Source organism: Salmo salar, chromosome ssa16 (genome assembly GCF_905237065.1).
Source record: "Salmo salar chromosome ssa16, Ssal_v3.1, whole genome shotgun sequence".
Classification (NCBI taxonomy): domain Eukaryota; kingdom Metazoa; phylum Chordata; class Actinopteri; order Salmoniformes; family Salmonidae; genus Salmo; species Salmo salar.
The window spans coordinates 24,910,299-24,924,330 of NC_059457.1; the positions used below are offsets into that span (position 1 = coordinate 24,910,299).

A 14,032-nucleotide genomic window follows, 5' to 3' on the forward strand; every position below is an offset into this window, starting at 1 on the left:
CTATTCCCCCTCAGGACACTAAAAATATTTGGCATGGATCCTCAGATCCTCAAAAGGTCTTACAGCTGCACCGTCGAGAGCATCCTGACAGGTTGCATCACTGCCTTGTATAGCAACTGCTCGGCCTCCGACCACAAGGCACTACAGAGGGTGGTGCGTACGGCCCAGTACATCACCGGGGCTAAGCTTCCTGCAATCTAGGACCTCTATACCAGGCGGTGTCAGAGGAAGGCCCTAAAAATTCAATCAAATGGCTACCCAGACTATTTGCATTGACCCCCCCCCCCCCCACACACACACTGCTGCTACTACTCACTGTTATTATCTATGCAAAGCCACTTTAATAACTCTACCTACATTTACATAATTACCTGAATTACCTCCACACCGGTGCCCCTGGACATTGAAACATTAACTCTGTACCGGTACCCCCTTCATATAGCCCACTATTGTTATTTACTGCTGCTCTTTAAATATTTGTTATTCTTTTAAGAAGGGCCTTGGTCAGGGAGGTGACCAAGAACCCAATGGTCACTCTGACTGAGCTCCAGAGTTCTTCTGTGGAGATGGGAGAACTTTCCAGAAGGACAACCATCTATGCAGCACTCCACCAATCAGGGTTTTATGGTAGAATGTCCAGACGGAACCCACTCCTCAGTAAAAGACACATGACAGCCCACTTGGAGTTTTCCAAAAGGCACCTAAAGACTCTCAGACCATGAGAAATGAGATTCTCTGGTTTGATGAAAACAAGATTGAACTCTTTGGCCTGAATGCCAAGCGTCACGTCTGTTGTAAGCTTGACACCATTCCTACGGTAAAGCATGGTGGTGGCAGCATCATGCTGTGGGGATGTTTTCAGCGGCAGTGACATGGAGAATAGTCAGGATCGAGGGAAAGATGAACGGAGCAAAGTACAGAGAGATCCTCGTTGAAAACCTGCCTCAGAGTGCTCAGGACCTCAGACTGGGGTGAAGGTTCACCTTCCAACAGAACAATGACCCTAAGCTCATAGCCAAGACAACGCAGGACTGGCTTCGGTAGAAGTCTCTGTATATACTTGAGTGGCCCAGAGCCTGGACTTGTATCCGATAGAACATCTCTGGAGAGATCTGAAAATAGCTGTGCAACAACGCTCCCCATCCAAACTGACAGAACTTGAGATGATCTGCAGAGAATGGGAGAAACTCCCCAAATACAGGTGTGCCAAGCTTGAAGTGTTATACCCAAGAAGACTCGATGTTGTAATAGCTGCCAAAGGAGCTTCAACAAAGTACGGAGGAAAGCGTCTGAAAACTTATGTAAATGTAATATTTCATTTGTTTTTTATTTATACATTATTAAAACAAATCTAAAAACCTGTTTTTGCTTTTTCATTATTGGTTATTGTGTGTAGATTGATGAGGGGAAAAACACAATTTAATACATTTTAGAATAAGGTTGTAACGTAACAAAATGTGGAAAAAGTCAAGCGGTCTGCATACTTTCCGAAGGCACTGTAGGACTACCTAGCAAAGTTACCTAACATTCCCTTTTCAACATTGTTTTTGAAAGTGTTTAATCACAATTGCTGCTGACAGACATGATAGGCTACAGTGATAGATGGACCACGTCAAATTGGCTAGCTAGCTAACAACAGATCACTTCAATATGTCTAGTTAACAAGCTAACTTTCAGGGGATAAACTAGATGGCTATGTCCAAATATTGCTTGATTTGCTTGCCAGCTATAGTGGTGATGACAGTAGTCCAACTGACCACCAAATCTTTCCACATCTCTAATGAAGCAAGCTAAATGGGACGCTGTTTGTTTAGCTAGCTAGCTACAGTACATGCCAAATGGATAGGCATGGATAGGCACCCTCACTTATCTGAAATTGCATGATCAATTGATGTTTACTGGTCACGAAAAGCATTAAGTTACTTGCTGTATAACTCTGATGATAGAGCTAAATGTGTAACAATCGGAAATGTGTAGTTCTGACTATGCATTTCAAGAGATGATGATATTAAAACAAAATATTTTACATTTATTTAACAATCCGTTGAAAACGGCATGTAGTTGTCAAATCCAATGCACCATATTGTGACTTTTTTTTTTATTGATAACGACCTATACCATTTTAAAGTAGCCTATAATAACAAAACCATTATGCATTAGAGAATTACATTAGACATTGTAAGTAGTGTTCACATGAGAGGAGAGTGAGAGAGTGTGTAGAAATACCAACACTGCTTAGTTGAGCCACATATAGACAAAGTGTGTTAGTGTTGTTAGATTCTGGGTTAAACTTGGAACATTGTTATACTCAGTATCTAAGGAGTGATATGGACTGGTTTTTACATCAGAAGTTAATGGTTATCTGTAGGAGCCAGATGGCTTTGGAATGTGTTGGGTGGATGGGAGGAAGTCACAGGATTGCTATAAGGGATACGGGTGGAGAGCTTTGGATTAGGCATCAAGGGGGTTGATGTCAGTCCAGATCCCCTTAAACCTGTTGGGGCTAGGGGGCAGTATTGAGAATTTTGAAAAAAATATGTGCCCATTTTTAACTGCCTCCTACACCAACTCAGAAGCTAGGATATGCATATTATGAACAGATTTGGATAGAAAACACTCTGAATTTTATAAAACTGTTTGAATGGTGTCTGTAAGTATAACAAAACTCATATGGCAGGCAAAAACCTGAGAAAAATACAACCAGGAAATGAGAATTTTGTGGCTGTACTATTTTAGAGTCATTGCTAATAGATCACACAGTGACAAAGGATTCATTTCGCACATCCTACGGCTTCCACTAGATGTCAACGATCTTTATAAAGTTGTTTGAAGCGTCTATGATGAACAGAGACCGGATGACAACGAAGAGAAGTTGATGTCCCTGGGATGTCGTCACTTCATTATTGCACGCACCTGCGCGTGCATGTGAGGCGAGACATTTTTCAAAAACGGTTTTCAAGACACAGGAGAGGTCGGGTTGAAATATTACTGATGTTTCACGTTAAAAATGGCCCTAAAGATTGATTCTAAACAACGTTTGACATGTTTGAACGAACGTAAATAGTGACTTCCCCCCCCCCCCTACATTTTGAGGAGCCTACCGTACGCCTAACAACATGGAACAATTTGGAGTTATTTGGACATAAATTATGAACTTTGTCAAAAGAAACCACATTTGTTGTGGACCTGGGATTTCTGGAAGTGCCTTCTGATGAAGATAATCAAAGGTAAGGGATTATTAACAATAGTATTATTGATATTAGATGGTGCTAACCTGTATATCCTAGCCTATTGTTCTTAGCATGTTCTTAGCATAGGACCCCGTTTATTGCAAAGTGTGATTTCCCAGTAAAGTTATTTTGAAATCTGGCAATACGGTAGCATTTACGATATGTTAATCTATAATTCTTTGAATGACAATATTATAATTTACCAATGTTTTCAAATAGTAATTTTGTAAATTGTAACGCTTATTCACCGGAAGCATTTGAGGGAAAAAAAATTCTGCCACTGTAAAATGCTGTTTTTGAATATAAATATGAACTTGATGGAACAAAAATGCATGTATTGTATAACATAATGTCCTAGGAGTGTCATCTGATGAAGATTGTCAAAGGTTAGTGCATAATTTTAGCTGGTTTTCTGCTTTTGGTGACGCCTGTCCTTGAATTGAAAATGGATGTTTGTACTTTTTTGGCTATGTACTGTCCTAACATAATCTAACTTTATGCTTTCGCCGTAAAGCCTCTTTGAAAATCGAACAATGTGGTTAGATTAAGGAGATGTTTATCTTTTAAATGGTCTAAAATAGTTGATTGTTTGAGAAATTGAAATTATTAGATTTTTGATGTTTTGAATTTCCCGCCTTGCTAGCAATCCCAACTGGGGGATTAAGGCTACCCCCTAGCCCCAACAGGCTAAGTGAGAAACAATGGTTTATTACCCTGTCACTTCGTCTTCCTGTCGAACCATGAAATATGTAAGGGTTGGAGAGAAGGAGGAGTGCCTAAATTGGAGTATATATACTTGTGTTGGTGGAAACATGTTTTGTTTGAATACAGCTGTATTGACCTTCTGGGAAGAATTGAACTTGGTTAATCTTTCATAATGAGTGTTTTACTCTGAGAATTAGAACCTAACAGTGTCCTACAGGGTTGGGGTCAATTCCATTTAAATTCCAGTCAATTCAAGAAGTAAACCAAAAACATCTAATTGAAAATCATTGAAGAGAATTGGAATTGGAATTTTAACGTACTTCCTGAATAGACTGGAATTGAAATGGAATTGACCTAACCCTGGTGTCCTACTTTAAAGTGTTCAATACCCCTGCTTCCAGTCCAGCTCCATTCAATTTAAAGTGAATTCAGAAAGCTGATTGGACATGGAGCGTGGGTTCTACAATACCCTCTTCACATGATGACATTTTCAATTCAAATCATGTCCAATTCATTTCCTAAATTGACTTGAATTAAAATGGAATTGACGAAGTGGTGTATATGATTGGCTATATGTGCTGTATGCCAAAATGAGGCAGCAGCGCAGCTCTGGTGTGAAATTAACAGCTCTTTACTACACCCCCAGGAGCGAGTCTGAACACCAGCAGAGAGAGAGGGAAAGATGGAAAGAGAGATGGAGAGGGAGGAAGGTGGCCATTAACTAAAGGCAGAGAGAGGGAGGGAGACTCCTTCTCCTGCATTCAAATGACACATAATCCAGCACTATCAGCTCTGCTCTCCCTTCATCCCTCCAACCTCTCTCTTTTCCTCATTCCTTCTCAATGAAAATGTTGTGCATTAGCATCCCTCATTTATCTCCCTCCCTCTTCCCCTCTAGGTCTATCTGGGAGAGGAGGGGAGGAAATGAGAGAAGGAAAGGAGGAGAGAGAAGCTTATCCAGCAGAGAGAGAAGCAGTCAACTCTAGCCTCAATGATGTCAGAGATCCCCCCACCGCCCGCGCACACACACACACACACACACACACACACACACACACACACACACACACACACACACACACACACACACACACACACACACACACACACACACACACACACAAACACACAAACATTCACACAAAAACTCACAAACACAGCACCTCACTAACAATATCATATTGTTCGGTCTTGTGGTCATCATGCATGTGGTTAATACTTAGTGGCATAATGAATTACAAGGGAAAAACTGCCTGGTACACACAATACAATGTATTTGTACAGCAGCACTGGTGTACTGTGCTCTGTGCTCTGGGAAGGAGAAGGGAGGGGGAAGAAACACATATAAATACTCTGAGGGTTTAGAGTTAACAGAGATACTAAAACCAGAGGGAGATGGAGAGAGAGAGAGAAGGGAGTGGGGGTGAATTTGTTAATACAAAGGAACACTGCATCAAACCAATGAACTACTCTGAGCCTTGCTGGCTGGCTGGCTGGCTGGCTGGCTGGCTGTGTGTGTGTGTGTGTGTGTGTGTGTGTGTGTGTGTGTGTGTGTGTGTGTGTGTGTGTGTGTGTGTGTGTGTGTGTGTGTGTGTGTGTGTGTGTGTGTGTGTGTGTGTGTGTGTGTGTGCGCGTGCGCGTGCGCACGTGTGTGTGTGTGTGTGGCTGTTTGAGCCGCGGCTGAGACGGAGAGGAGTGCGTCAGCATTACATTCACGTTCCCACTGAAGGACAAAGGGAGGGGGCAGAGACAGTCTTAGCTCCTCTCAAGACACACACACAGGGAAAAAAGAGAGGCTGTAGAATAAATAACAAGAAGAGAAGAGGAGATGGGGATTGGAATGCTGCTGATGCTGCGACGGTGTCATGCCTGTTTGCCTGCTTGTGTGCCTCCTCTCTCTCTTCCGCTCTCTCACTCTCCCTTTTGCTTTCCCCCTCTCTCTCTTCCTATCTCTCTCCTCCACCGTGGTTACTGCAGTAGTCCAGCAGCCAGTCGGGAGCTTCTCAGCCACACAGAGAGCTAATTGCCACAACTTGCTACCTCACCTCATACCTACAGCCCTCAGTCCTGAGCTCAGCCCTGGGGATCAACTTGTAGACAACCAGGACAGACAGAGGGATACGGCAGGAGACACACACCTCAGGGGAGAGGGCACCAGGCCAGGAGTCCCCCATTCCTGGCTCATTTTACGGATACCAGCTACAGATATATACCCTTCACAGCCACCATCGCATCCACACAACAGGAATCTACTCCTCTCTCTCTCTCTAAAGCGTAGCTCCGGCAGCACTGCGCTCCCCTCCTCCCTCCTCTCTAACCAGCACCACCATCTCTCCACCCCCCCACCCCCTCAGGAGGAATCGCTGGATTATTGCTAACTATGCTGCACGCGGCAGGCTGCAGCTGCTATAGACACAGCCAGGCAAACCAACGCAGGGAGAGGACCAGAAGAGAAGAGAGAAAAAGAGAGAATAGAGGGGTGACTGCATCGGGAGTCCTTTAGCTTTTCCCTCTCTCTCTTTCTCCATCCATCAGAGCGGGGCTAATCAGGCACCAGCTAGCCGTCGGCAAAGTCACAGAGACGGAGGGCTCTCTGCTGACACACACACACACACACAGAAACACATGAACTCGCTCACATGCACGAGGACCTGCCAAAACGGGGGATTCTTTATAATTTTATTCTGTAATTTTTTTCCTTCTGCTCAGTGTGTCTGGCTTATACTGCGTGATGGAGCAGTTTGATTCGTCAACAGAGGGGGCCGTGTGTCTGCGGCTGCAGGCAGGGAGAGGGGGAGAGGGGGGTTGGGGGACGCCAGGCACCTGCTTAGCTTAACCCACACGGCCTGTCCTTTCCCACCAAGCCTGTAGTCTCTACACGCTGCTCCACTCCGCTCTGCTCCACTCTCACCACTGGCTAACAGGAGACATCTTGTTCCATTGGTTAACACAGGGACATTACCACCACATTCCAGAGGAAGGAGAAGAACTGAAATTAAATATATTTTTCACTTTTCTGATTTTCCATTGAAGTGAACTACACGGCGGTGGTTTATGATTGGTTTTCATAGTATTCGAAAAGGAAGAAGAAACAGGCCATTTCAGAACTAATGAGGTAGGTGATTGATCCTGGTTTTCAACCGTTTGTTTTTATCACTGCAAAGCATTCTGCTTCTGCTGCTGCTCTGCCTTCACATTAATCTCTCTTTCTCCCTCTTTTCCCCCTCTCTCCTTCTTTCACTCTCTCTCTTCCTCCCCTCTATTACTCTCCCTCTCTTTCTCTTTACTTCTCTCCCTCTCTCTTTCTCTTTCTCACTTTTTCTCCCTGTCTGTCTCTGCGTAGCATCTCCAAGTACCGTCGATGGCGTGGCGAGCCCTGTCCTTATTCCAGCCAGGGTAGGAGGGTGGTGTGTCCTCCTCTAGCGTCTGTCTCCCCCCACCATGCTGAATAATGAGTCCTCCGAACCATGAGTCCTGTGGGCCAGGTTTCTCTGCAGCCCACCTGGAACGCAGCCCTGCTCACCCTGCTAGCCCTCACCATGGTGCCAGCTCTCAGTGTGTACCAGCCTGCCGGCCTGGGTGCTCCCTCTAAACCCCAGAACTGTCCGGCAGTGTGCTCCTGCACCAACCAGCTCGCTAAGGTGGTGTGTACGCGCCGTGGCCTGGTCAGGGTGCCCCCCGGGATCCCCACCAACACCAGGTACCTCAACCTGATGGAGAACAGCATCGAGACCATCCAAGCTGACACCTTCAGACACCTACACCATCTGGAGGTGCTGCAGCTGGGCAGGAACGCCATCAGGCAGATTGAGGTGGGGGCCTTCAATGGCCTGACCAGCCTCAACACCCTGGAGCTGTTTGACAACAGACTGACGGGGATCCCCAGCGGGGCCTTTGAGTACCTGTCCAAGCTGAGGGAGCTGTGGCTGAGGAACAACCCCATTGAGAGCATCCCGTCCTACGCTTTCAACAGGGTGCCCTCTCTGATGAGGCTGGACCTGGGCGAGCTCAGGAGGCTGGATTACATCTCTGACGGGGCCTTTGAGGGCCTGCAGAACCTCAAGTACCTGAACCTGGGGATGTGTAACCTCATGGAGATGCCTGTCCTGTCGCCCCTGACAGGCCTGGAGGAGCTGGAGATGTCTGAGAACACTTTCCCTGAGATGAAGCCTGGCTCGTTCCGCGGCCTTTGCTCCCTACAGAAACTCTGGATTATGAACTCTGGGATCACCGTGATTGAGAGGAACGCTTTCGATGACATTACGGCACTGGTGGAGCTGAATCTAGCCCATAATAACCTGTCGTCTCTCCCCCACGACCTCTTTGCCCCGTTGCAGTATCTGGTGGAACTTCATCTCCACCACAACCCCTGGAGGTGTGACTGTGATGTGGTCTGGCTATCCTGGTGGCTCAGGGAGTACATCCCCACTAACTCCACCTGCTGCGGCCGCTGCCACTCCCCTGCCCACATGAGAGGACGATACCTGGTGGAGGTGGACCAGACCACATTCCAGTGCTCTGCTCCCTTCATCCTGGATGCTCCCAGGGACCTCAACATTTCTGCAGAGAGAGTGGCTGAACTCAAGTGTCGTACAGCCTCCATGTCATCGGTCCGATGGCTGCTTCCTAATGGGACCGTTCTGACTCACAGCTCGGCTCACCCTCGGATTTCCGTCCTCAACGACGGAACGCTCAACTTCTCCAACGTTCTGCCATCGGATACGGGCATCTACACCTGCATGGTGACTAACATGGCGGGTAACTCCAACGCCTCGGCCTACCTGAATGTCAGCAATGCCGAACTCAACACCTCCAACCTGTCCTATTTCACTACACTGACTGTGGAGGTGCTGGAGCCCACCGTAGAGGAGATCCCCAAACCCAAACCCACCATCCCAGCCTCGCCCTCTGTGTTCCAGCCTGTCTTCATCTCCACACCCACTGTGTTGCTCCAGAACACCCAGACCCCCCGCCAGATATCTCTCCCCACGGCCCGTGGCCCCATCCACCCTCCCCCCAGCCTGGACGAGGTCATGAAGACAACCAAGATCATCATTGGCTGCTTCGTTGCGGTGACGCTCCTGGCCGCTGCCATGTTGATTGCCTTCTACAAGCTGCGTAAGCGGCACCAGCAGCGGAGCACGGTGGCGGCGGCGCGGACCATCGAGATCATCCAGATGGACGAGGAACTTCCCCAGGTTCCATCGGCCAGATCAGGTTCTAGCGGGTCTGAGGAGACTGGGCTGGCTCTGCCCATGTTACTGGAACACAACAGCACCGTCTTCAATGAGGAATACATCTCGTCGTCCTCATCGTCCTCCCACAGAGACAGGGACAGGGACAGACACAGAAACAGGGACAGGGACAGGGACAGAGAAAGAGCTGCCTATGGGGCTCACTGGACCCATAACAACCTGGGAAACTCCCTGCATCGCTCCTCCAGCCGCCAGTATTATCAGCAGCACCACAGCCTCATCAGCACCATCGCAGAGCCCTATGTCATTAAGACCACTCACACCAAGGAGAAGGTCCAGGAGACCCAGATCTAAGGGACTCATGCTGGCCTTACTGTGGATCAAGCTGTGTGGATCTAACTCAGTGGATTTCTATATGGATCTGACTTTACACCCTCCTCTCCTCCTCTTCTCTCTGCTCACCAGTCCATGCAATAGAATGCACAAAGAAGACAGTAACTTTATTTTGTACAGAGTGCAAAATAGAGACAGTTTTTTCTCTCTTGTACATGCTTATACATAAATATAGAAATATAAAAAATATAAAATAAATATACTATGAGGACAGTGGTGGAAGATTATATTTAAAAAAATAAAGTACAATTGAAACTATTTTCTAATAACTCGTAACTTCTATTTAAAAATGAGAGATGTTGAGATGCTGTGGGGATAGTCCAATATAATGATTGATTGAGGGAACTGTCTTGAGGAAGACTGTTCTGTTTGTTATTTTGACCATTTAGAATGCAGTAAAACCCCTTTATACCCACACCAGTTTATAGAACAACAAGCCCTAACATCAGATCAGTCTCCACAGGTTAAGCTTGTTAAAGCACCAATTCGTACTGTGCCAAACGTTGCAATAAAAGACTGGAAGATTAAGAAAACCAACAGCCACAACCAAGCAAAATCTAGACACAGAGTCATTTGTCGAGGGAGAGCTGTGGAGAGAAGAGCGTAGATTTTGCTGTTCAGTCACTATCAGCCAAATGTTTTCAGACTGCAGTGGATTTCTGCAGCTAAGGTTTAACCCTTTGTTTATCGGAGCTAAGCTACACGTCTTTCTAAAAGCATCTCTTTTTTATGTTACTGAATCTAAACCCATTTAGTATGATTGCATTTGATTTATCCCAGGTCCCCTTGGCTACAATGAAGGACAGGCTATTATGAACAGTGATTTGGTGTGATTACTTCATGCAGATTTCAGTTGCATAATGCATTATGTTTTATATATTTTTTTCCTTTCCTTGGGTTGCGAGATGCTTCTTAATAACATTTGTAGTGTTTTGGGTTAATGTAGTGATGCATTAAAGCAGTTATTTGCCTGCTCTCTGTAAGAGCTCTTCTATTGGTAATCCCTCACAGATACCGACATGTGGTGCAGAAGGACTGAGGTTTGCTGACCGATCTGCTTTTGAAAGAAAAAAAGGAGTGGGGTTGAAATGAAATGAATGTCTGGACATTGGGCTTGTTTCTCTGTGGACGTAATTGAAACAGTGAAATCGTTTTTTATTTTCCTTATTTTAGGTATTATTTCGAGCATTATGGGGAGGCTATAAGGAGGCAAAAATAAATAAAACCTTTGGTTTGTATTTCTCTACTCGGACACATTGCCGTGCCATTCCTTTCCTCTTGCTCACAGTGTGGCGATATTAGCTAGTAAGCCTGTTAGCATGTCAGTCCACAGACACTGAACAGAACGCATTCTGAATTCCAAATGGAGCTCTACCCCGTAGATCTGAAAGGTCCAGATATAGCAATATGGCAAATGCTTCACTTTGCCTTCTGATAAACATGTGGATTTCTTTGGAGTATCGCTTGCACCTATCCAATCATTTCAGATGTACTGTACACCAGTACCAAGGGAGCAGGGGTCAGGATTGTTTTGGAATCTTGAAGAAGAGGCCCATGCTATTTCTATGCTCTAAATCAAATTAAATCAAATTAAATCAATTTGTATTTGTCACATGATTTGTAAACAACAGGTGTAGTGATATGCCTACTTCCGCCTACTTACAGATCCTTCCCAACAATGCAGAGAAAAAAATATATAGAAATAACAGAAAACTAGTAATATGAGGAATAAATACACAATGAGTAATGCTAACTTGGCTATATACACAGGGTAAGTACCAAGTCAATGTGCAGGGGTGCGAGGTAATTGAGTTAGATATGTACATATAGGTAGGGATAAAGTGACTAGGCAACAGGATAGATAGTAATAGTAGCAAAATTGTTAGTCCAAAAAGGGTCAATGCAGATAGTCTGGGTAGCTATTTAGTTAACTATTTAACAAACTATTTATGGTTTGGTAGAAAATGTTCAGGGTCCTGTTGGTTCCAGACTTGGGGAATCTGTAACGCTTGCTGTACAGTAGCAGAAAGAACAGTCTATGACTTGGGTGGCAGGAATCTTTGACAATTTTTAAGGCCTTCCTCTGACACCACCTGGTATAGAGACCCTGGATGGCAGGGAGCTCAGCCCCAGTTATTTACTGGGTCATACGCACTACCCTGTGTAGCAACTTGCAGTCAGATGTCAAGCAGTCGCCATACAAAGTGGTGATGCAGCCAGTCAAGATGCTCTCAATGGTGCAGATGTAGAATGTTTTGAGGATCTGAGGTCCCATGGCAAATCTTTTCAGTCTCCTGAGGGGGAAGAGGCGTTGTCATGCATTCTTCATGACTGTGTTGGTGTGTGTGGACCATGATAATTCCTTAGTAATGAGGACACAGAAGAACTTGAAGCTCTTGACCTGCTCCACTACAGCCCCATCGTGCTCGGCCCTCCGTTTCCTGACGTCCACGATCAGCTCGTTTGTCTTGCTGACGTTGAGGGAGAAGTTGTTGTCCTAGCACCACACTGCCAGGCCACTGATCTCCAACCTGCAGGCTGTCTTATCGTTGTTGGTGGACAGGCCAACCACCATTGTGTCATCATAAAACTTGATGATGGTGTTGGAGTCGTGCGCGGCCACACAGTTATGGATGAACATGGAGTATAGGAGGGGACAAAGCACGCGTGTTATGGGTCAACATAGCGGATGTGTTGTTGACTACCTTCACCACCTGGGGGCGGCCCGTCAGATAGTCCAGGATCCAGTTGCAGGGGGAGGTGTTCAGTCCCAGGGTCCTGAGTGATGAGAATGAAGGGCACTATGGTGTTGAACGATGAGCTATAGTCAATGAACGGCATTCTCACATAGGTATTCCTGCTTGTCCAGGTGGGAGAGGGCAGTGTGGAGTGCAATAGAGATTGCGTCATCTGTGGATCTGTTGGGGCATTATATGAATTGGAATCTGTCCAGAGTGTCTGGGATGATGGTGTTGATGTGAGCCATTACAAGCCTTTCAAAGCATTTCATGGCTACAGATGTGAGTGCTATGGGGTGATAATAATTTAGACAGGTTACCTTGACGTTCTTGGGCACATGGACTATGGTGGTCTGCTTGAAACATATAGGTATTACAGACTGGGTCAGGGAGAGGTTGAAAATGTTACTGAAGACACTTACCAGCTGGACAGCGTATTCTCTGAGTACGCGTCCTGGTAATCCGTCTGGCCCTGAGCCCTCTATTCTCCTCTTCCCCTGTGATTCCTTTGCATTGCATTTCCTCTGGTCCCTGTCAGTGAATGAGTCTAGAAGTGAGGTTCTGTATAATGCTACATTATCCTCCCTCCCACACTGGAGCTCCTCCCTCCCACCTCCTGATCTTCACATTGTCCAAGGTGGTTAGATAGACACACACACGCTGAATGCCAAATAAACCTCCAGCACCTTCTCCCTAGGCACTAAAAGGCATAGATACAAGTAATGTGGTAGTAGCCACCTTGCCCTACGTTGGATTTCTGCTATATTCCTCACACCCATACAATCCTTTCAGGTATACAGAGGTGATTTGGGGTTCAGTAACAGAGCTTGGGTGCGTCCAAAAAATCTAACATAACTTCCTCTTCTTGTACATTTTTCTACTACCTTGATGTGAGGAGACAAGTATTAGTAGTCATTCACCATATTGGTTTCCTCTTCTTGTCAGATCAGTGCAGATGAAGGCGCAAAAGAGAGGGAGATACTTTAGACCATTGAATTTAAGTTTGTATATGGTTACACTGTCAAAAACATATATCCAAATGAAAATGAATCCTTCCTTCCATCAATACGCAGATCCGTAGTACATCCCCTTTGTGGGGAAGTAGCCTACAGTGTAATTTATGTATTGTGTAAATTACACTTTCACAATGAAAATGAATGATTCTTGTTATCACCAATAATACGCTTCCGTAGTACATTCCCAATGTGTGGGGGTTTCACCATGCCTTTTCCTGCACTAATGAAGCTTCTGAATCACCATAATGCCACACAGTTGAAAGGTCAAACATCAGAATGAAATGCTTATGGTCGTGTTCCCCTGCTCAGACGCTGTTGACGCATGTCAAATCTTACAATGGATACATCTTACAACAACCACATCATATGTTATAGCAATCTAGTGCCGATGGCACAGTCGATGACGTGGCGCTCAACCATTGGTTGATGTATGCAAAGTCTGAGCAGGGGAACGTGATGTTCTGTAGTGACTAGTGCAGCATCACTACAACTTCTCATCTGCCCCTTCAGATACACTAGGTCACCCAATTTTCGTCTCAGCAGACACACAGACCGCTACTGTTTCCTCGGCTCAGCTCAGACCACCAAATGTCAATCAGGGCCCAGAGGGGAACAGGAAGACAGGAAGGGAAGCATTGAAAATGTTCATGTTGCTCCAAAAGAGATGTTTCTCAGTCTATTTCAAGAGAAAGGAAGTACGAATGAGCCATTGAATAATTACAGAGGCATTCTGCTGCCAGACTTGGAGGGGAACA

At 45.6% G+C, this 14,032-nt stretch overlaps 1 protein-coding gene across 1 annotated transcript; it reads left to right on the forward strand.

The window, feature by feature from the left end:
• Positions 1-5,672: 5,672 nt before the first annotated feature.
• On the forward strand, positions 5,673-11,122 carry LOC106573446 (leucine-rich repeat-containing protein 4-like). The gene is made up of 2 exons (XM_014148497.2): positions 5,673-7,050; positions 7,279-11,122. Exon 2 carries the CDS (start codon positions 7,403-7,405, stop codon positions 9,482-9,484), a length of 2,082 nt encoding a protein of 693 aa, XP_014003972.1. The 5' UTR covers positions 5,673-7,050; positions 7,279-7,402; the 3' UTR covers positions 9,485-11,122.
• The last annotated feature ends 2,910 nt before the right edge of the window (positions 11,123-14,032 follow it).